At 32.4% G+C, this 23949-nt stretch overlaps 2 protein-coding genes and 1 long non-coding RNA gene across 7 annotated transcripts; 1 reads left to right on the top strand and 2 right to left on the bottom strand.

The window, feature by feature from the left end:
- Positions 1-5470: 5470 nt before the first annotated feature.
- LOC111912905 (uncharacterized) lies at positions 5471-8983 on the bottom strand. 5 transcript variants are annotated; one of them, XR_008231776.1, is made up of 4 exons: positions 8642-8983; positions 6219-8413; positions 5974-6133; positions 5471-5743 (listed from the first exon to the last, which is right to left on the bottom strand). XR_008231776.1 is itself a non-coding variant. In XM_023908639.3 (4 exons), exons 2-4 carry the CDS (start codon positions 6280-6282, stop codon positions 5526-5528), a joined length of 594 nt encoding a protein of 197 aa, XP_023764407.2. In that variant the 5' UTR covers positions 6283-8413; positions 8642-8983; the 3' UTR covers positions 5471-5525. The 5 variants fall into 5 exon arrangements, 4 of the variants coding, with proteins under 4 accessions (XP_023764407.2, XP_052626510.1, XP_052626509.1 ...); XM_023908639.3 differs by having other exon boundaries at positions 5822-6133; XM_052770550.1 differs by having other exon boundaries at positions 5471-6019; positions 6092-6133.
- Positions 8984-11238: 2255 nt separating this feature from the next.
- Positions 11239-13036, bottom strand: LOC111912920 (uncharacterized). Its single transcript, XR_006190831.2, has 2 exons — positions 11876-13036; positions 11239-11650 (listed from the first exon to the last, which is right to left on the bottom strand). It is a non-coding gene; the product is annotated as an uncharacterized LOC111912920 (long non-coding RNA).
- Positions 13037-21031: 7995 nt separating this feature from the next.
- LOC128133600 (uncharacterized) lies at positions 21032-23519 on the top strand. The gene is made up of 5 exons (XM_052771101.1): positions 21032-21950; positions 22037-22290; positions 22371-22574; positions 22770-23261; positions 23349-23519. Exons 1-5 carry the CDS (start codon positions 21032-21034, stop codon positions 23517-23519), a joined length of 2040 nt encoding a protein of 679 aa, XP_052627061.1.
- The last annotated feature ends 430 nt before the right edge of the window (positions 23520-23949 follow it).

The following is a 23949-nucleotide window of genomic DNA, read 5'->3' as shown; positions in this document are numbered from 1 at the left end:
GATCTCTTGCTTGTACGAACTCCGGCTCTGATACCACGTGTCACGGGATGCTTTAATCACTGTGCGCCACTTAGTATTTTCTTCGACTAAGTCAGGCTAACTTCGATGGCTTAGATGTATTAACGATTAAAGGAAGCAAGAGAAACGACAAGAAACACTTCTAAGAAAAGAGCTTCTTTATACAACTTTACTTCTTACAAGAGAACTTCTTGGATGCCTTGGACAAATGAGTCCTCCTCCTATTTATAGGCATCCTACACCTCCTCAAAGGGAAGTTTCTAGATTTCGTATATTCTCGAGTATTCTAGATTGTTCTTACAAGATCTTTATCTATATACAAAGTTCTACACAATTCTATTCTATACTTTTGTATCCTAGAGAATTCTAGATTGTTCTAGGGACTTATGGTAGATTATTACTTGTTCTATCATCTTCTTGATCGGTTTGGAAGATTCTAGAACACCGACTCGTGACAAAACTCCTTGAACCACTCAAGAGTCAAGACAATCCCACCATCGCTTGACCCACTTGAAACCTACCCTCTGTCTCTCTCTGTAATATCAGTCGGCCTAAACGCCTCCGCCTTTCATTTCTCTCTTTTAGAAATCCTAATCTCAAACATCACAACCCACCAACAGGAAACAATGCCATCACATAAGCTTCACCGCCATCCAAAAAGCCACATTCACCACTAAGGGTTTATGAGATTGTTTTGACTATTCAATCAATTTAAGGTCTGTCTTTTCATATTCCCTCTATCTTCATCTCTCAGGTTATTTACTACTCACATATATTCAAATCGTGTTTATTTTATGTATATTGGTGTTTTTAATCAGATTAGATAATGTTAAAAAGACTCAAATTCTATATGAAGAATTGGTGATGTTTCGATAATGAGAAATTGGCTCTTTTTAGAAAACTGGTGGTTTTAAGATTTTTGAGGTAATATGTTGATTAATATTTCAAATTATTCATTTATGGATTATTGTTTTTTCCATAATTTAGGTTCTTCATATTTTTGGGTATTAGTAACTGGGAGACTGATTGAAGTTGATGTTTTGGGGTTGTCATGATGTGTAGTGGTTGTCTATATGTTTCACCATATAGATACATCACATATGTGATGCAAAATATAAAAGCACACAGGTACATCAACATCAACAGGTAGTACTAAGCTCTTTGATTTGTCTATATGTAAGTACTAAGCTCGGCTATCTGATCCCCTTTAGAGGTATGTTTGCTTATTTTCCTATTTACTTCTTGCTTAATATATGTAAAAAATTTATAGCAAGATGTTTCTTACTATATGTCATAATGATTGGAAGCTATTGATATCTTCTTAATGTTATATTGGCATCATGTTTGACGATGGATGGATGATTAGGGAAAGCAAAGAGGATGATTATGTCTAGGATAGAATAAAGGGTACCCAAAGAATGGAGAAGAACATCCATCAGCCCTTTTGACACAATGGTTTCTGTTCAACAAGTTAAATCTCTATATTTCATTTGACATTTTAAGTCTTTGAGCTAATTTTTACTATGAATGCATATATCATATGGGTTTAGTTAATTATTTATGTAAATTCTTATAGAAAATTCTTGAACTTCACTTAAATAAATTGATTACAATTTAAATTTCCAAAAGTTGAGGATCTTGGGATCGTCTTTTGACACACATGTGATAGCTGATCATTTGACACATTTAGCATTATCTGTCTTTAAAATATATCTTCCATGTGTAATTATACTAAACTTTATCTCTCAGCAGTAATTTAGGGTTCTATTTTATGATCATAATATTATACCTGCTTTTATTATGTTCATAATGCCAAGTGTCCGCGTCTAAGGTTCTGTGGAGCTGCCAATATACCATTTCCATTCCAAAACTCACGAGTTGTGCCTCAAAATCTAGAGCAAGCAACTTTATTATGGTGGATAGAAGGCTGATCCTTTTGGTTGTTTTGTGCTGTCTAGAGACCAAACAACTTTCATTCCACCACATGACCAAGTGTTGTTGCAAGAACCATCGACCTCTGTGTATATGGCTTAAACCATCTCGGCATCTCTTATATTTAAAGTAATAACCGGCTGTGATCCCTTAAATCTTTGTTTTAAGTGGTTTTGATGTGTGTCATCTTTTGAAATATATGTTTGATACTATAAAAGTTTTTGGCAGCAAACCTGTTGTAGTTTTGTAATTTCATCAGGTAACAGTATCACATATTCAACGTATATAAATTTGTACTAGAATTTCATCAAGTATTAAAATTTTTATTGTTGTTTCTGAAAATTTATAAAAATTTCCACTTAAAAGTATCTTAGGTATATATGGTAGTTGGATTCCAAATATTCACATAACCTTTTAAATATAATTTATTTTTTAAAGTTCAAAATTTAATTATTTTATAAAATTATTGTACCTTTAAAAAATTAACTTATGTATTAACTCAGGGCGTATTTGGCAAAAGTAGCTGTTAGCTGGAAGCGGGTAGCGGTTAGCTGGTAGCGGGTAGCTGGTAGCGTGTAACTGGTAACTGGTAGCGGAAAACTGTAGTTTTTATTTGTTATATGAATGTTTGACAAAAGTAGCTGGAAGCTTTTGAAATATATAAAATTACATAAAAGGACAATTGATTAAAAATAAAAAATATATAAATATATTTTTTAGGGTAATTATGAAAATTGATTTCAAAAGCTCCGGAGCGTTTTGTTAAAAACTACATAAAGTAGCTGTTAAAATCGGAGCGTTTTGTTAAAACTAAAAGCTAAACGTTCGTACTGTCAAACGAAGTTTTTTGTTTAAAGATATGATACTACCATGTGAAAAAATGTTTGTGGATATTTAATATACTTTTTACATTTAAATAAAATTAAACTTAATGATTTAGTTTTATTTGTAAATAGTTACAAAAATAATTTTTTTTGTCACTCTTATTTTTTGAAAGAAATTATAGTATTTTAAATATAGTATATGAACCTAAAGAATTATTTTAAAAATATTTTATAACTATTTTCAATTTTAATATTAATAATGTACTTTTATATCTCATGTCTGTACAAAAATTTTCAGCTTAAACTTAAAACAAAAAGACCCAAATCATTCTTAGAGAGCCCAAACACCACTTAACCTACCGGACTCTTCTATTTATCTATGTTTTTAACAATTAGATGCCTCATACTCATCTCTTTCTAAACTCGCATTTGTCAAACCACATACTGACATGATGTCGCATACAACAAACATAGATATGCCACGCCATTGTCGACAACAAACGTCCGTCTCACTTTTATTGTTCTTTTAGGTGGGATCAAATTGCTTTTGATTTTATGGTTTATCTCCATTTATGTTTAGTCAGAGTTCCAATGTGGCATCAATAATACCTATTTTTTCTGTCTGTTTTGGATCAAATTTTTGATTTTTTGATTTTTTTGATTTTTTTTTGAACTATTTTTCATTTATCAACAATATTTATTTTATCTGGGCAACACTTACTATGTATTCCTACGTCTGTCTCTGATTTTTACGATCCTACCTAAAAACGAGTTATCTATGATATGTACCAATATGCATATGTGGGATCAAAGGATCATATTATCCCATGATCAAAATTGTGATTTTGATAACCTGGCTAAACTATTAGAATAAGAAAACTATGTATATTAAATTTGTGGAATTTTAATTTCTAAATTCAAGTCATTCATGAGTGGATATTATAAATTTTATTGTCAATGACATGTTATTCTTACCTATGTTACCGGTTGTAGTTAGAATTAATTCACAATTAATTAAGTTAAATTAAACATAATTGATTGAACAATTTAAAAACTTCGGTAAGTGCAGTAGTAAACACCGACTGCAACCCATTGCATGTAAATTCTATTTTAATAAAAAGGTTTTAGAAAAATTAATCACCGAAAACTAACAATTCGTCCCTAACGGAAGAAACCTAATCACCAAAAGAATACATATTCGTTGCTTGCCACTCGCTGTATTGCATGTTCTATGAAATTATACAGTATACAATAGAAAACTAATCATCGAAGCAAACTATTTCCGAAAAAGCGAACTTTTTTTCGTAAGCAAAAGGGATTCATCGATAAAATTGTTCCAACATATGAACACACCTATCCAACATACATAAAAACGACGAATACATTAAATAATACATTGTCCACTAGAAAGAAAACAAATCGTTGAATTAAAAACAAATCGTTGAATTAAAATAATGCTCAGTAATATTTGCCAAACACATAGTGTCTTATTTTTAATATGACATGTTTTCTAAAACAAACTAATCGTTGAATTGAAATTAACCATTGTCCGCCCAAAAAAACTAATAGCCGAACCAAACTATTCGCCGTCCACCGCTTTGTGCGGGTAAACGACTAGTATATATATATATATATATATATATATATATATATATATATATATATATATATATATATATATATATATATAACAATTCGTCCCTAACAGAAGAAACCTAATCACCAAAAGAATACATATTCGTTGCTTGCCACTCGCTGTATTGCATGTTCTATGAAATTATACAGTATACAATAGAAAACTAATCATCAAAGCAAACTATTTCCGAAAAGCGAACTGTTTTTCGTACACAAAAGGGATTCATCGATACAATTGTTCCAACATATGAACACACCTATCCAACATACACAGAAACGACTAATACATTAAATAATACATTGTCCACTAGAAAGAAAACAAATCGTTGAATTAAAATAATGCTCAGTAATATTTGCCAACACATAGTGTTTTATTTTTAATATGACATGTTTTCTAAAACAAACTAATCGTTGAATTGAAATTAATCATTATCCGCCCAAAAAAACTAATAGCCGAACCAAACTATTCGCCGCCCGCTGCTTTGTGCGGGTAAACGACTAGTATATATATATATATATATATATATATATATATATATATATATATAGAGAGAGAGAGAGAGAGAGAGAGAGAGAGAGAGAGAGAGTGAGAGAGATAAAGTTAGGTTCAAATGTTTTCACTATCTATTGTGTGCCTGTATGATTGATTCTGGACCAATTATTTTAGTTATTTTAAGAAAGTAATTAATGCATATTAAATGTTGAAGATGTAATTAATACCTATTATATCTTCAACATGTAATATGCATTAATTACTTTTTTAAAATAACTAAAATGATTGGTCCAGAATCAGTCATACATGCACACAATAGATAGTGAAAACAAAATAACCTAACCCTATATATATATATATATATATATATATATATATATATATATATATATATATATATATATATATATATATATATATATATATATATATATATATATATATATATTAGCCATTTACCCGCGCCAAGCGACGAGTATAAATAATTTTTTTTAGAAATTAGTATCTAAAAGCGATTGGTTCTTTTGCGCAAAACTACATCTAAACAATCCATTTGAATAATATGAACTTTATAAAAGCATATTATTTAAAATAATATGCAATGTAACTGTAATTATTATTTATCATGTCATAACATCTGCATTTGATTGTAACATCTTTTGATACAAACCAATATCAAATTCTGTAGCTGCCTCCATAAAGTCATTGGCAATAAGCTCTTTTTGTCTATCATGAACCTCGACATGTAATGGCTGTACCTCAACCTCAACAGGGGATGATCTAGGTGGGCTTGGAAATTCTTGTACCTCAGCTGTGTGGTTTTCATTGTCATCATTTTCATCTATTTCATCCATTTGTACAATAGTTACCTTCTTAACAGGTTTAGGATTCATAAAGTAGGTAAGTAACTTTGTCTCACCATGTTCAGTATATACCCTCATGATTTTGTGATCACACACATATTGGGCAAAAGTTCGTAAATCATCATCATTGCCTAAGGGTTTAAGACCAAAGTGGAAGTCTCCACCAGGCACAAGGAAGTGATAGTAAATCACAGGAGGAACACCGTACCTGAACCCTTTCATGATAGCATCCAACTCATGAACTGAAAACGTGTCTATATCCACCATGTCAACATAGTTCACACTTCCGTCAATGTATTGAACATCAGGAAACTTGGTGAACTCACCTCTATGGTATAGCTTGATGGTAAATAATGTTGGGTTGCCATCTTCAAACCAACAACAAAAATAAGTTCAGAAGCATGATTTCACATACAAAACATGTAATGTACAGAGAAATTACAAAATCCTTACCATAAGCCACCTTTGCGTTGAACGGTTTGTCTAAGAGCCTTATATTCCACATTGGTATGTTCATACACTGAAATAACACCGATCACAATAAAAAAACTCAACTTGGAGGTTAGGGCTTCTGGGTAACGAATGAAGATGAAAGTGACAGGAGAGTCGATCGACGAAATGCACAGAGGATTTGGCGGCAGGTATCAATTAATTAGGATGATGAGGTTTAATTTAATAAGATATCAAAGGAATGAGCGTGAATTGACAAAAATACCCTCACACAGACGGAGGGGGTAGACGGCTGTTAAGCCTTTGGACCAATTCCACAACAAATCAAAGCTTTTGGACCACCAGTACAACCCCAAAACTTTTTGGACCAAACATCCAATTTTTGACATACCACAGGGACCAAACTTGCAATTTTGTCATAAAACAACCTATAAACAACACCTTCCAAATGGAAAAAAATGCATTTTCATAGCATCATATTACTCTTTTCTACAACATTTTGACAACAAAATATTTACATTTTCAACAACATATTTACATTTGAGAGAAACATACAAGGTTGAGCAGTTACAAAAGAACATGGGAGAAATCGAGCAAATAACCTATGAAAATACTTTAAAGATGTATTTAAAAAAACTATAGTAAAGTGTTAATTAAATGAAAAGTTATAACTTTACTTGGGAAGTATGATCTTTGAAAATTGCTCTGTGTAAAGTAAAAAAAAAATACTTATAATCAGAGGTAAACGATTTATAGTCATGTCCTTTTATAGCATGTGCATGTTGAGTTCTACATTGACATTACCTTAGTGTAATCATAGAGAATAAAGCATTTCTAACATGAAAACTCTTTTATGATACAATATTTGTGAGAACTTGAGAACTCTTGTTCCAGACAAAGTTTTCAAAGCCAAAATATTAGTCAGTTTTCATAATTTCATCATTCTCACAGACAGTCAAGGCTGATCAGGTAATTTTTTTTATAATGAAATCCAGTTTTCCAGAAGTTACAGATAAGGTTAAAACATATAAACAGAAGTAAATTGTCAGTTCATGTATTAGCCGAATTAGATACGCAAATTGATGTTGGAATGAAAGTACACTTGTATACTCATTCTCATGGTGGAGGAGATAACATGATCCAACAACACAAGGAAGATTTAAAACTAAAATGCGCATTCAAGAACATATTAACAAAATGATTTTGTCATACCAAGGAAAAAAATACAGAAAACAAAACATAATTTCACCATTTTATATATATAAAAGAATACCTCTATAAACCAATGAAGACCAACTACTTTTCAACAACTTGCAAATTGATCTCCTTAAGTGATTCATGTAGTTTAATTGAAGCATATAAATTAATAGAAACTACTAAAAAAATAAAGTAGGATTAAACATGAAGATTACATTTTATTCTTAATTTTTACCTTCCACTTCTGCTTTCAACCTTAACTTTAACACCTTTTGCAGCTTCCTTTTGAATACAATCCAAACATCACATGCATATATAAACAACTATAATACCAAACCACCATATATGGAACTTAGATTATACTAAAATGCAAAAATCGCTTATGAAAAACAAAAACAACCTATTTAAAACTTATTGTACTCCTGTAAAATCCATATAATTTTTGTTCATTCATCCCAACCAAAATTTGAAAAGATGAAGATTTAAAAGGGATTACAGTAAAATATAAGAAAACATGAAGGTTTGAGTTATGGGTTACCAACACATTCTGTAGACACAGAAGCACTTTTCAATTAATATTTTATCATGGAAAAATCATAAACTTGATTTTTGATCGAGCTCATCATCTCTCTTGACAAAAACACTCATTCTTTGCAAACCAGAAAGAGCCTAAAATGACAAAAAACCAAATGAAATCCAAAACCAATACAGAAAATCAAAAAGTGCAAGAACCCAAAGTCGAAACGAAACTTAAAAAATATACCAATTGCAATTGATACGAGCTTCAGTTATGCTAATGTTTATAATCAAAGCATGATCATGATAGATAGTGAAACAAAAGTTGAAAAACCAATGGAAACATAGAATACCTGCATACAAACAACTAAAAAAACCTCCTGAATTAAAACCCAATTAGAAACATCAAAAATGTTAAAGTTGAGAAACAATCAGAAACATGGCTCAACATTGGAGACTTATTTTTGTAATGATCCATGACATACCTGCATATAAACAACCAATAACAGAGTCAAGATCTAATGTCAAAAAAGAAAGAAAAAACCCTACAAATTAAGACCAAATCCAAAATAAACAAATGTGTATGTGTCTGTGATCGCAGATATGGTGAAATTAACAACACAATCAACTTTTTCAAGCACCTCCAGTTTATGACTTCTGAAACATATCTGATACACATAAAGTCATATAGAGAGATAGAGAGAGATGAAGACCTTTATGGTCGTGGAGGTAGAGAAAGACCTTTGTGTTCGTGAATAGAGAGAGGGGCGTTGAATTAATTGTTATTACAATCATTTACCAAGAAACGAAAATCGACTAAGGCCTTTCATAAAGAGAATATCGGCAAAAATATTTTGTGGAATTGGAGGAGCACATCATTGTAAACTAAAGGATGTAAAGTTCAGAAGCAAGATCTATATGGAAGGCATGCAAGATTCGAGAGATATCCACAGAGATCAAGAGAAAATGAGGATTCAAACATTGAATGTAACAATAAATCCTAAAAATTTGTATGAATCGGTCATCACAAACTATTTTCAGTCTGATTCCTAATTCTTATCTTATCTTGACTTTTTCAAATGTTGACTGGCTTTGATTTCACAACATAAAATCATTATACATGATGCATTAATGGCTTGTACCTCTTAATTTTTAGTATTTGACTAAATATGTATATTACGGTGTGTGTATATATATATATATATATATATATATATATATATATATATATATATATATATATATATATATATATATATATATATATATATATATACACACTAGCAGTGCACCCGCGCATAGCGGCGGCAACAAATAGTTCTGGGGCCGGGTGATGATTAATTTATTTCGTCGAGGTCGGTTTCCTTGCGATGATTAGTCATATTTGATGAATAGTTTGCTTGGGGATTAGTTTGATTTCAGAAACACATCGTATTAAAAAAAAACATGCAATGTATAGGGATATATCATTCATCATTAATATATATTTTTTGGCTTTGGGGCACCCTATGCAACGTAGACGACGGAAATTAATTTCTTTTCTATTAATAGTTTCTTCTCACAGATATAGGCGTCTAGAAGTTTTCAAACGATTCCTTTTTATTTTAATTTGTTATACTTATTATTTAAAAAAAACCATGAATGTAATACTAATTAATGGCAATTAAAAAAAATTAATATGAATTAACTATAGCTTACTTCCTTTATATTTAGGAAATTGTTATGCACAATAAAAATATTAAATGTCATTTTAACAATTACGTAAATTTTTATTTAAATTAAATATTGTAGCTTCAACAAGTTGAGGTTGCTAAGTTAATTTTTGTTTGTTCAATATAAATATTTTTAATTATCAACAAAAATAAATATTTTATTATTATTGGTAACGTCCGCGTATACAAAACTAATTGGACTCAAGTCAATCAGCAATGAAATTGAGAATCAAGTCAATCAACAATTAAATTGAATGACCATTACGTTATTATTTTTCAATACTCCTCATCAAACATCCCTTAACTTGCAACTGAGAGTAGATTAAAATAGTTTGTAAGACCTATGAACCTTTGATATCTAATTAATAAACTGCACAAATGATCCTAGTCAAAGACCCAAATAAGCTTGAATACACTGTCACCACACTGCAATGAGAGAAAAAAAACATTGAATATACTGTCAACGTACGAAACAAAAAACACAGATTCAAAAAATGAAACTATGAAATAACAAAATGAAACATCACGGTTACTAACTAAATAAAAGCATGTGCAGTCAAAGAAACAGAGTAAAAGCATGTGCAATGCTATAAATAGCAATGTACTTTCTTTTGTTTCTCTAATATATCATTGTATTTTCACTTCTATTTCTTAATTTCTTATTTAACCATTTAACTTTAAAGGTATAATGCCATTTCTCCACTCATTTACAATTAGGACATCATACTTTAAAATAAAAACCAACTATCAAATTATGATGTTATAATGTACTTTCATTTGTTTCTCTAATATACCACTATTGAAAAAAAAAATTCTTAGGGACGAAATTTGGGTGATTTCAAAATTTTAACCAAAGTTATAAATTTAGGTAAAGCATAGGTACCAATCCATAGTCATATATTGATGATACCCTCTAAAGTAGATGCTTAAAGCCAAGTTTGTAAATTGGATAAAGATAGAAACCTAATAAATTTGGATGCTTGATAATAATGACACAATATAAAGGGTTGCAATAGAAAAATATGGTTACATGTATTAGAATTTATGATAAAACTTCATGTCATAGTTTAGTTACTCTTCCATATACCATAGACCAAGCCTTAAAACATATACCAGCCCTGTAGCATCTTAATTTCATGTTTTTCTGCAACCATCATATATCCTACCTGCAAAAAAATGGATGTAATAATGCAAAAACCAAAGAAAGTAAGATGCTAATTCTTGTATTTTTTTTAATCATATCATTTTTCTTTCAATTAATTTCATATCTTTTTCTTAAACAACCCAACTAAACTATAACAGACAAATTACCTATTTATAATAGTAAAACTTTATTTTCAAATGAAATTATTATAATTAGGTAGAAGTTTTAAACTATAAAGTTATAAATATTTCATCAGTAGTACATACTTGATATTCAAGACTCAAAACATGTGGTTGAGAGAAGAAATTGCATTTCTTTGGATCGAAACAGAATCATCAGTTAGGATCAGTTGGACAAAGGAATACTCAAAAAGTTTTGTCGTCAAACATCAACCATTTCAGATTATTTGGGAATTACCCGTGAACAATCAAGAGCATACACAACAATAAGATCATTAATCCAAGCATATATATGGTAATTCACAAAGATCAATAACATGAAGATTCATACCTGAAGATCCCAAAAGTGGAAATACAAACATGCACGTCATGTCTATAAAAATGAAAATAAGAGCTTACATTTTGACAAAAGATACCGTAAAATTTCATGTAGTTCAAAAGTTCTTTAAACCATCAGAAATGATGAGGTATCTAAATAAAAATATGATCTCTTTAGCTTGTATCCTCCAAGTAGTTTTAATCAGCTATATGATGTGAATGTTCGAAACTTTCTTGTAATAAAGCTACAAAGAAAGAAGGGTGACTTTGTAACCAAAGGTCCATCTCACTGGTTAACAATTAGCCCTTTAAGGCTGGAGTTAGCTTTGAAATGTGTATTATTTGTCCAATTTCAATAGTCTCATCACCCTGTTACATACATAATAACATTTTCAGTTAAAATATATATTTTAAGAAGAAACAAAAAATGATAGTTGGCATCTATTAACATCAACTGAACTTAAACAAAAAACATTGATTTGAACCCCAATTTGATTATGTCTAATATTCCCATATAAAATTCCTTTACCAGTGGAGTTCACCTGCATATTATTTTCCTTGAGCATAAGTTTGAGAGATAAGAGACATATATACCTCATCAACATACTTGTACCTCTCTATATAGTAGGAAAAGTTTTCATGATTTCTTAACTCCAAAGTAAAAGCACCAAATACAATGGTCCTGTAAAAACATAAGCATGAATGATGTCATTTTAAAGCAAAGCGTAAGAGCTAAAAGAAAACACCTACCAAATCCATAATAGAAATCACCAATATGTAAGTGATCAACCCAAATACTTTTATTCTTTGCTAACTTGTGTATAAAAGGGGACAAAATTGATATAAGTGGTGGCACTCATGGCATGTTTGATGATTTTAATATCACCATAGTATTGTAAGGTACACTAAAATACAAGTATGCTGCTATTTCTTCCCCACCACTAAGCAAATAAATCCAATAGACATTAAGCACACCAAAACCATCAAGGCAAAAACAATCTAATTACCAAAAAAATGTTTGTAAATGGTCAATAATAGTTTTAATATTATGTGGTGGTGATTGAAAGTGGTGTTGGGGTCTGTACAATAGCATTAAAATATACATTTTTCAACACCATACTTCCCCTGTTCTTTCGTTTCTAAAATAAAGTTATAGACTTATGGCCAAAAACATACTTGTGAGTTATAGGATGAATCCCAACCATAATCATCTAAAACACAACAAAAAGAAACAAATTAGACAGGAGTAGTTTACCTCAAATAAGAAGGATGAATGGTTTACCTTATAAACCCTGATTTAAAAGACGAAACCAAAATTAAATCTAACTTTCAAAAAAACCCCAAACCTAAATAGAAGCATCAGTTGTGGTTTAATGGCGGTGTTTACTTAGTGGGAAAGTCGATTAGCGCGTTATCGAGAGAGAGAGAGAGAGAGAGAGAGAGAGGGTATGTGATTTAGCATTTAGAGCGATATAGATGAAGCAGTGATGAATTTTGGGGAATCGATTAGCAACAAACCCCCCTCAAGTTTATTCATATAAGCATAAACTGTCTCAAGCAATGGTGATGACCGCCTATAGGAAGATAGAATATGGAGAGGGGTGGTTTGGTGACGACAACTAGGGTTTAAATGGAAGCAAATGGATGTGGTTCCATGATTGATTGTAATTTGTGGAGTCAATTAGTCATATAAGGGGGTGGGGGCAGTGATACGAGCGAAGGCGACCACAGATATTTGCCGATATCTCAGCATCAACAAGACTCGATCAACGTAGAAGTGGGTAAAAATATGTTTAGTTGGCTATATATGGGGAGAAGATAAAACCGTATAAAATAGCTTCAATTAACTGAGCATTAGGTGGTTGTAAATTGTGTTTTATGGTTGTAAATTGTGTTTTATATGCCGATCAATCTAAAATTGAAGTAACAATATTCATAGAATAATATTATTTTATTGTTGACAACTTGTATTTTAAGCTTAGAGAGTTGAACGTCCTAAAAAATATTATTATTATATTGAATCTATTTATGGAAATAATGATATTTCTTTTATAAGATAGTAAAGATATATATATATATATATATATATATATATATATATATATATATATATATATATATATATATATATATATATATATATATATATATATATAAGAAAAATTGCATCAAAGTCCTTATATATTGACCTCATAATTGATTTAGTCATTATATATTTTTTTATTCAATTATGTCCCAAAAATCGGTAATCGTATTCAATTTACCATTTTACCTGATCAATAGGTCATTCAAGTTTCAAAAACAACATTTTTGGCCCAGGTTTTAAAATTTATTACAAATTTGGTCCAAAATTTATACTTTTAGTTCAGATTTTAAATTTTATAACAAATTTTGTCCAAAATTTACCCTTATTGCCCATAAATCTCAACAGATAGTGGTATACCAGACAATTATCACAAAGACAATCATCTATACTGTAAACAACTACTAGTGAGTTGACATTGGTGCCTTCGACCCACTTATACCATGAAGGTAACTCATCTCGAAAACTGGAAGTAGCTGAATAGTCCCTGGCTCCGAATATCAACCTAACTCAATCCCCTACACATAAAAGATTTCCTTAATTACCCTTTCATACTAATTACCTGTAAAGCCTGCAGATTCGGGCTAGTCAATTTAAAGATAATAAACATCAAAAATTACGTTTTAATAGAATATTATTTAGAAAAAATAATCTTAACCAAGTTATAGTATATGTCACAAGGGTTCCGTACACATAAGAACGCTGAAATCCGAGTGATAACAAAGAAGTTATGACCCGTCAAAGTCTTACGCCAAAACCGAGATGACATCGGGAATCGTAAAAAGTAAGTTTGCGATAAAATACTTTTTAGCCTTATCAACCTAAACGAAATTCGTAGTATACGTTAAACCGAGAGCGTGCATAAAAAGAACGTCAAAATCTGACTTCGTATGACGAAGTTATGAATTTTGTAAGATTTACCATAGCAGTGCACAACCCGAAATTCAAATTATAGATCTATCGATTTTTTCCGACACAACCTGAATGATAATTGAAAATCTCATTAATAGGAGTTCAACGATATAAAGACAGACGAAAACGGACGTCGGATGACAAAGTTGTGAATTTTTAACGAACTTTATTTGTCTAAGACTGTTAAAATATAACTTTAAAAATAAAGTCAAAATTAGCTGATGGAGTCTAAACGGAATTTGTAGTCATGTTTCCGCCTACACGTGGATATAAAGAACGTAAAAAACGGAGCTCGTATGCGAAAGTTACAGATTTTAGAAGATAAATAGTTATTGGGATAATCTGCGAGTGACATGTGGCGTAATCTAGGCCACACCTTCGTCCCCACAGATTGGAACAAGATGGCGACCTATGGCAATGAACGCCCTACATTCAGCTAGGGTGTGCGTTGCATTCACGAACGCCCTGCATTCATCTCTTAAACGTACTGCATTCGATCCTCCGCCCAGCCTATAAATAGAGCTCGTTTCTTCTCATTTTTCCACACCAATTGATAAGGGCTTATTTAGTCATAGAAATCATTCATTATCTTATTAATTATTGTTGATTTTATATCATTTTATGGACAAAAGGTACTTAATTAGCTTAATATTTCAATTTCATCAATAAAAGACATGCTCGGGTGAAAAAGGAAGAGGATTGAGTGATTGGAAGCTTGGAGATTGAAGACTGAAGAAAGAAGGATGTTGCTGGATAGCTTGACCCCTTGTCAGTGTTTTGGCAATATCTCATGAAGCGTAATTCCGATTGACAATATTCAAAATGTTTTGAAAACTAGACACAATTTCGGACGACTTTTGTGTTTTGAGAAAATGTTGATTCTGAAAAAACTCGACGATTTGGGCCTAAACTCGATGAGTTGGTCAGAATGTTCCCGATTCGAAAATGCCTTGCCGTACATGTTGTATACGCGGATTATCGAAAAAACTCGACGAGTTTTTGGTGGAAACTCGTCGAGTTGGCGCTGTTTTCAAAATTTATATATAGAAACTCTTCTCATTCGAACCCTAACTTTTGTTGGAGGCTAGCTGCGATTATTGAAGACCATAAGGGTTCTTGACGCTTCAGATTTCGAGAATTCAACATAAGAAACAATTTAGAAGAGAATCAAAGGCAAATAATCATTCTTCTTTTCTTAATCTTTGTTTTGAAACATGTTTGAATCATTAGATTTTGATTTTAGGTTATTACTTGCTTTAGTTATGAGCTAAAAGCTTTTTACTTCTTTTTGGATGAGATAATCTTATGAACATGGTTTGATTGAGTGGTTGGATTAATATTAATTTGGTTATTCATCTTGTTAAGCTTGTTAAAGATCCTCATGTATTGATGATAAATATTTTCTGTTAATAAGTGAGTTATTAAGTTGCATGAACATCTTCTTGATTACTTGATTCATACAATTTTGTGAAAACAATATTGTATGCCTAGGAATAATGAATATGAAACTAGGGTTAACTAGAAAATAGGTAAATCAATGTGTGAGCATGTGTGATGAACAACCACATATTATTTGATTGAATTGAACAAATTTGATTAGCTATTATTACAAGTCTTACTTGATACGAACTAAACACTAGGAAACTTGTTAGTTTAATTAACTGGCCATTGTTTGAATTAACTTGTCTGCTAAAGGATTGGTAATAATGAACATGAACCCAATCACATTAGGAATCGGTAATCATTGACATATTGATCCATTGCACTTGCCACAAAATCAACCATAGGAATAAGTGAATCGAATCTGAATAGAAGTCTCTTTTATCATTGAATCTAGTTGTCCTTTCTTGTTCTTCTTAGTTGTTAATTGTCTTTGTTTGAGTTTTAAAGTGCTTGTTTAAGTTTCTAGTCTTGCAAAACGAGAGAAAACCCCTACTTTTATTAATTGTTTTATTTAGATAATATTAGTATTAATTTTAGTTGTTACCGTTCCCTGTGTTTGATACCCTATTTGCTTGAACTAAACTACTATCGATAGGTACACTGCCTGCGTGTGTTTGTTTAAATTTGAGTTTGTCAGGATTAAAACTAGTGCGCTTTACACACATCACCAATTCACTCCAACTCTCTCCCAAACACCCCCAAACCCTCAAGGTTCTCCCCTAGCACATCCAAGGTGTTAGAACGAGTCTCGGGGTGCTCGAAGGCTCCGAGAAGAAGACCTTTCGGCTTGGAAGTTTTGCCCCCGCAGAGCCCGGTTCCTAACCAAACCCCCTAGTAAGTGAGTTATGCTTACCCTACTTTAAGAATAACTTATGTTTAAGTTTATTATCGTTATTATGAACCTATAAAAAAGATTTATCAGTGATTCCAAATCATTATACGGATTGATCTACTTACGGAGATGATGTCCAGACTGTGATTTAGTGAGGTGTTTAAAATGGGATTTCCAAACAGTATATTTCGTATACCAAACGGACCCTACCTCCGATATGATCCTACCTAGTTGTTCCTTACTTTATAGATCATGAAATTAGACTTTGAGTTAATGATGAATCTAGGCTAATAATTAGTCATAATAAAGATTAGACTGAAACTTAGCGATAATAATGCTAGGTTTCGTCGAAGGAAAATAGGATCGTTAGAAGTGAAGCGCTGTCCGAGTTTGGAATCATCACTTCAACAAGTGAGTGTATAGTCCCTTTCGTGAACATTATTTTAATACAAGTATAGGTTTATGTATTATATATATATATATATATATATATATATATATATATATATATATATATATATATATATATATATATGCGAATTATTTGATGTTGCCTGAAATACGTGTTAAAGAACATACCTGATAATATATGATGATTTAGGATAAAGAGTAAACCTAAATTAATTATGAGGCATATTGGGTAGTATCTTCTTATGAGTACGAGTGAGATATAAATGGAGAATAGAACTTTAAAATATGTCATTAATCCGGGAGCATGGATTAGACATGATCATTTGTCCTTAGTCCGAGAGTATGGATATGACATAGTTATTTGTCATTAATCCGGGAGTATGGATTTAGACATAGACAATTGTCCTTAGTCTGAGAGTATGGACAGGACATAGTTATTTGTCATTATTCTGGGAGTATGGATTCAGACATAGTCAATTGTCCCTAGTCTGAGAGTATGGAATGGACACAGTTATTGATCCAAGAGCATGGATTAGACATACTTGATCCGGGAGTATAGATTAAGTAAAAAGGTAAATTTTAGATCCGAGAGTATGGACAGTGTAACTAAGAGGATTGACGGGCGGGGTAAGAGTTGTTTATACAAGGTGAAATTGTATACTTGTGAGTTCTAATATATATATATATATATATATATATATATATATATATATATATATATATATATATATATATATATATATATATATATGATACACACTACTAGAAAAACAGCCTTTTACGACGCGAAATGCGTGTCGTAAAACGCTCAGACGACGCGCGCATGCATGTTAAGGACGGCCCTGTCATAACGAGAGACGACACACTTTTGCGTGTCGTATATAGACGACACGCATTTACGACACACAATGCGTATCAAGGAAGGCCCTGTTATAAAGGAAGACGACACGCATTTGTGTGCCGTAACCTTACGACGCGCGTTTAGGGCACACATTGCATATCATTAAAGCCCCTATCATAAATGAAGATGACACACATTTGCGGGTCATAAACTTCAGCAACAATTTACGATATACATTTACGACGCGTCTTTATGATACTCATTTACGCATAATACAAAAATATGGAAACAAATATATACCAAAACAATCAATTTCATCCAACAACATCATGTCAAACAAGTTATCAAAAAATTGTTATACATTGATATTAAGGGGATCTAATAGTACATTGTTATCAAGCGGTTTTCCCTAACTATATAACATGATACTACATCCCTAACTATATAACCTGATCCTTCATGTCATTGGTTTTCCACCAGGTGTACCATGTAAAAATGTTAAACTGGGTGTCATGGGCGGATGTCCATCGGGCGTGGATGGCAAGTAAGGGCTTGAAGCATTAGCTGAAACAAAATAACTTTTATTAATCACACAATCAACAAACTTTATAAGTACCTTATAAGAAAGTAGGAGTATTGAAGTCCCAGAGTTTGCATACATAAGCCTTAAAATCCTTGGCTATCTACACAACAAGCTAGTTTCCACCAACAACAGGGGAAGTGAAAAGGCGTAACATCCACTTGTGATGTTTCTAAACCAGGCTACTCATTTGGCAACATTAACATCCCGAAATAATTATTTTCATGGTTATTTAATTATAAACTTTAGAATGTGGGGGACATAAAATAAAGAAAACATGGACAAAAGACAAACATCAAACAATGACTCTGGTTGTTTTGTTCCTGATCTCATAATTGTAACGAATCTTTTTGTTCGTCCCAATACGACTAAAGGGTTGTATGTCAAATTTGAAATGTTGATGCATGGATTCGATATTTTGTTCGGTATCTAAATTATAGATTGTTATATAACAAGTATATGTTTAATAACTCTACATTTAGTCCCTACTTTCATCCTAATGGTTGTTATATATTGTATTAAAGAGTGTACATCTATTCAAGAGGAAGTATCTGATCTGGATCCATGGCAGCAAAAAGCTTTGATGCAACTACTATATCTGAGACAGAAAGAGCAGCATGTACTTCATCGATAAAAGAAAAAGAAGGAAACCATTTTTTACTATTCCACTGGTAGCTCATTTTTTACCATTCCACCCGGTCAGATTTGAATAAAACATAAACTAGTGAAAATGACTATTGTACCCTTCTCAATCCTCTTCAACTAGAAAATAAAATTAGAATGGAACAAACTTCCCTATCTATTTAGCAAAACAAGCCACAATAAAAAAAATAATAAATGAATAAAAATATGGCAAGACCTTTGTTAAATTCAAATGCTCATGCAGATACCACCACGACCCATTCTTGTTTAACAATCTAAACAAAGGGATAATGACTTAGAAGACCATTGAAGTTTCAAATTTTCTCAAAAAAACACCATTCAAGTATTACATGTTCAGAAAACACCATCAAACTAAAGCATATGTTCAAAAAACACAAACGAAGTACATATTCTGTTCAAAAAACACCATCTTTATGATTTGGGGTAACTTACATGTTTAACCCCTAACTTTTTTTTTCTTAACTCGGACAGTCCCTAGCATTTATATTTATTTTTCCTTTAGACCATGATCGAGTTAAAAGACTAATATACCCTTATTAGTTTCATTTAACATTTATTTTTATTACTTGTTAATTATTTATGCAATTGATATATTTATAATAAATAATAACATAAATTGTATAAATAATTAACAAGTAATAAAAATAAGACAAAACTTCAAAAATGGTCCCTGTGGTTTCCAGAAATATCAAGTTTAGTCCCTAAGTTCAAAAAACCTCACAGATGGTCCCTGTGGTTTCAAAACTTTTAACAAATGGTCCTTCCGGCTCACTCCATTAGCATTTCACCGTTAACTCATTTTTTAATAAAATATTGCATGGGTAATTTCGTCATTTCAGTTGTAACCTTCTCTCTTTAATATGAAATGATTACTTGCTTGCACATCACTACCCGTCCCTCTCCCAAGAAGATAACCAGTTACAGGTTTAGTCATCGGGTTCATTCCCATCGTAGAAGCAAGAACATAAATTGGGATTTAGGGTTTTAAGCTGCAAAAATTGCAATGGTGCTATCAATATGGTGTTTTCGAGAAAAATTTGTAATCGTGGAGGACTTAGGAAAAACATACGGTACAATACTACAACAAAACTTGTTTTTTCTTGGTCTATTGTGTTGACGTAAGGAAATCATTAATTTTACTCTTTTTTTGTGTTTATAGAAGGTTATGAGAACTATTTCACATTGAAGATACACTACAGTGGTGTCTTCACCAAAGCACCTGGAAGGAAATACGTTGATGGTGTTGTAGCATATGTAGATTATGTTGACACTAATTTATTTTCAGTTCATGAGCTTGACGACATGGTTCGAGAACTAGGGTACAAAAGTGAGCAAACCCTTTACTACCATTTCTGTATCCCTGAATACCCTTTGGACTATGGCTTAATGCCTTTAGGTAATGATCAAGATGTACTTAAAATGGTATCATATGTCCCTAAACACAGACTTATTAGGGTGTATATTGAAACTGGTCAGACAAGGGTAGCTAGTTATTACAAGTCTCCTTCTAAAGTTGTTATTGAAGAGTTGGAGCCTGATAGTGTGTCACCTGAAATGAATACAAAGAAACCTTGTAGGAGAGAAGTAGGATCATGTAGTAGAAAGCTTGATCTAAACAAGTCTATGAACCCTGATTATGAGCAGTCACAAGTGTTAGATGTTGATGAAGGCCATGATTACTCAAAGAGTATTCTACCATTTATTAGGTCTCAAGGTAAACAAGGTCATGTCATTCAAAAGGAAGTGGTGAATCATGAAATTGAAACTCAAGAAGAAGTGATCACTAGTGTAGTTGAAACTGAAGAACAATTGGGAACTTACCATGTATAGGAACCAAGTTGCCAAGCTGATGATGGAGCTAATACTACAACAGTTGATGACTATGAACCATTTGTAGAGGATTACTCACTTTATGCTGATTATGATGTTGAGTTTAATGTTCAAACTTCATTTAAAAACAACCAGAAGTGGATTATCTAGAGGGTATGGTGAGTGATGATAGTGGAGAGGCTTTCTACTCTGAGGGTGGCCATGGTTCTGAGGATAGTGGAGATGATGACGATGACAGTGAATACAATGTGGATGAGTCTAACATACAATTTGATGTAGATGTAGACATGAGTGAATTCCATAATGCTGTTGATGTAGATGAACATGGAATCTTGAACAATCATTCAAAAGATGATGAGATTGGAGTGGTTGACTTTGATGATGAGTTGGAAGTTATTGCCACTGATGATTATCAATTTGCAGGATTTCATGAAGATGATAGGAAGAGACTGCTAAAAGAGTTGAGTAAGTCAAGTACATGCTCACATGGAGAGGTTCATGTTAAACCATTTCAGACTGGTCAGGTCTTCAAAACCAAGGTTGATGTTAAAAACTACATGAACTCACATGCTGTAGCAACAAGGAGGTCTTTATACCTAGCCAAAAATGACAAAATTCGGATTAGGGTGAAATGTAAAGGTGTTGTAAGTAAGCCTTCTACAGGAGTTGATGGTGGTGGGCCCTCAACCAGAAGTAGGGCAAAGTGCATGGGTAAAGATGTAATTGCTAATAAAGGTACATGTCCATGGGCAGTCCAAATATCGAGGGCTAATGAAAATCAGGATTGGTTGGTGAAAACAGTACAGGATGAGCATAAATGTTTGCAAACAAGGGCGGTTAAAGCTTGCATTTCCAGATACGTAGCTAACTTAATTGTTCAACAAATACAGAGTAACCCTAAAATTCCAGTGAAAGCTTTACACGAAGAGTTGTGCAAGAAACTGGAGGTAGGAATGTCATTGCAAAAGGTTGCTAGGGCAAAGTCAATGGCTGAGCGTATTATTAGTGGGGACTACCAAGTACAGTATGGATTTTTGAGGGATTATTTGTTGGAGCTACTCAACACTAATCCTGGTACAACAGTTCGGATTGATGTGTATCCAGAAACCTCCCTGTCTGTTACCACAAGAACTTTTAGAAGAATATATATATCTATTTAGGTGCATTGAAGTTAGGATTCAAATATAGATTAAGAGATTTTCTAGGTCTGGATGGTACTTTCATGAAGGGCCCTTACCCTGGGCAAGTGTTAACTGCTGTAGGGTTGGACTCAAACAATGACATATACCCTGTAGCATATGAAGTGGTAGAGACAGAATCAACAAGTAGCTGGACCTGGTTCTTGGAACTGTTAGGAGAAGATCTGGATTTGGGACCAAATTCAAACTTTACCTTCATTTCAGATAGACAAAAGGTGTGTACCACCTAACTTTTTTATTACCTTTTCTAAATACATTTGGTTAACTAATGTTGCATACATTGACTTTTGTTTAGGGAATAATACCAGCAATGGAGAAGGTATTCCCTAGTGCAGAACACAGGTTCTGTTTGAGGCATATCCAAGAAAACATGAAGAAACAATGGAAAGGAAAAGACTTAAGTGACCAACTTTGGGAGTGTGGTAGAGCAACAACAGTCAATCATTTTAACAGAGCAATGGATGAGTTAAAGAAGATCAATGCAGAGGCTCATGCTTGGGTGTCTAAGATCCCAGCAAACACTTGGGCTAAATCTCACTTTAGTGGTAAGTTTCTAGAAATTTATTGAGAAATGTTAATCTTCCCTGTTGTGTGTTTACTATATGTGTAATTGTCTTCTGTTAATATCTATTATTCTGAAAGGGCACATACCGATTGTTTGTTGAATAACCTTTGTGAGGTATTCAATTCAAAGCTAGATGAAGGTAGGGATAAACCTATTATCACTTGCTTAGAGTATATTAGAGAGTATCTCATGAAGAGGTTATGTGTGGTGCAAAAGGAAATAGATAAGTGTGAAGGACTTCTAACCCCTACTGCAACTATATTGTTTGAAAAGATTAAGGCTGATGCATCAAAGTATGTGCCTAAATACAATGGGGCAGGGAAGTACCAAGTGGCAAGCACATGGCAAGACCAATATGTGGTAAACTTGAATGATCAAAGTTGCAGTTGTAGGTTTTGGGAGATTACAGGTTTCCTATGTAGACATGCTGTTTGTGCTATATGGGACAAAATTGAAAATGGTGAAAATGCCCCACATGTTGATGAATGGTTCCATCCTTGCTATAGGTTATCAACATGGAAAGCCATGTATTTCAACAAAATTGATCCATTGAATGGACGTACAATGTGGCCTAAAAGTGACTGCCCATTCACTTTACTTCCACCAAAACATAAGACACAGGTTTGTATTTAAAGTACACCAAAAATATAGTATACATGTGAACATGGAATGAATTCAATTTTAACTATAGTATATCAACATGTGTAGCTTGGGAGGCCTAAGAAGAAGATAAGGAGGGGTGTTGATGAGCCAAACAGCCAAGCTGGTAGATTGAGCAGGAAATATTTGGCAGTCACTTGTTCAAAGTGTCATAACAAAGGGCACAATTCCAGAACTTGTAAAGGGCAGGGAGGCAGTGGTGAAGTTGGAGGGGGCTGAAAACTATTTTTAGTGGTTATTAGGATGTTGGTGTTGTAGGTATTTAGAAACTTATGTAATGTGTACTTGTTTGAAGATGTGTTAAGAACTTGAAAACTTTGCATGTAATGCTTGTGTTGTAGGTCTTTTGAAAACTTTGCATCATGGTTGTGTTAAGAACTTTATAACTTTGAATGTAATGGTGTGTATGCACTTTTTGGTGATGAATTAATATGTTTTGTGTACTACCCTTCACAGATCAATTAATAACATTGTACATTTCAATTGCAAATGAAAACCATCTTCAAGATGCATTTACAATACACTTAACAATTGCATTTCAAAAACATTCAAGAAATTGAACAATGAACTATAACAAACTACATTTCATTACCATTACCATTACCACTGCATTACACATTAATTTGATACATAAACCAAATACAACACC

The sequence above is a fragment of the Lactuca sativa genome, chromosome 4 (genome assembly GCF_002870075.4).
Source record: "Lactuca sativa cultivar Salinas chromosome 4, Lsat_Salinas_v11, whole genome shotgun sequence".
Taxonomy (NCBI): domain Eukaryota; kingdom Viridiplantae; phylum Streptophyta; class Magnoliopsida; order Asterales; family Asteraceae; genus Lactuca; species Lactuca sativa.
The sequence above is the reverse complement of the archived record's forward strand: the minus strand, read 5'-3'. Positions and strand labels throughout refer to the sequence as shown.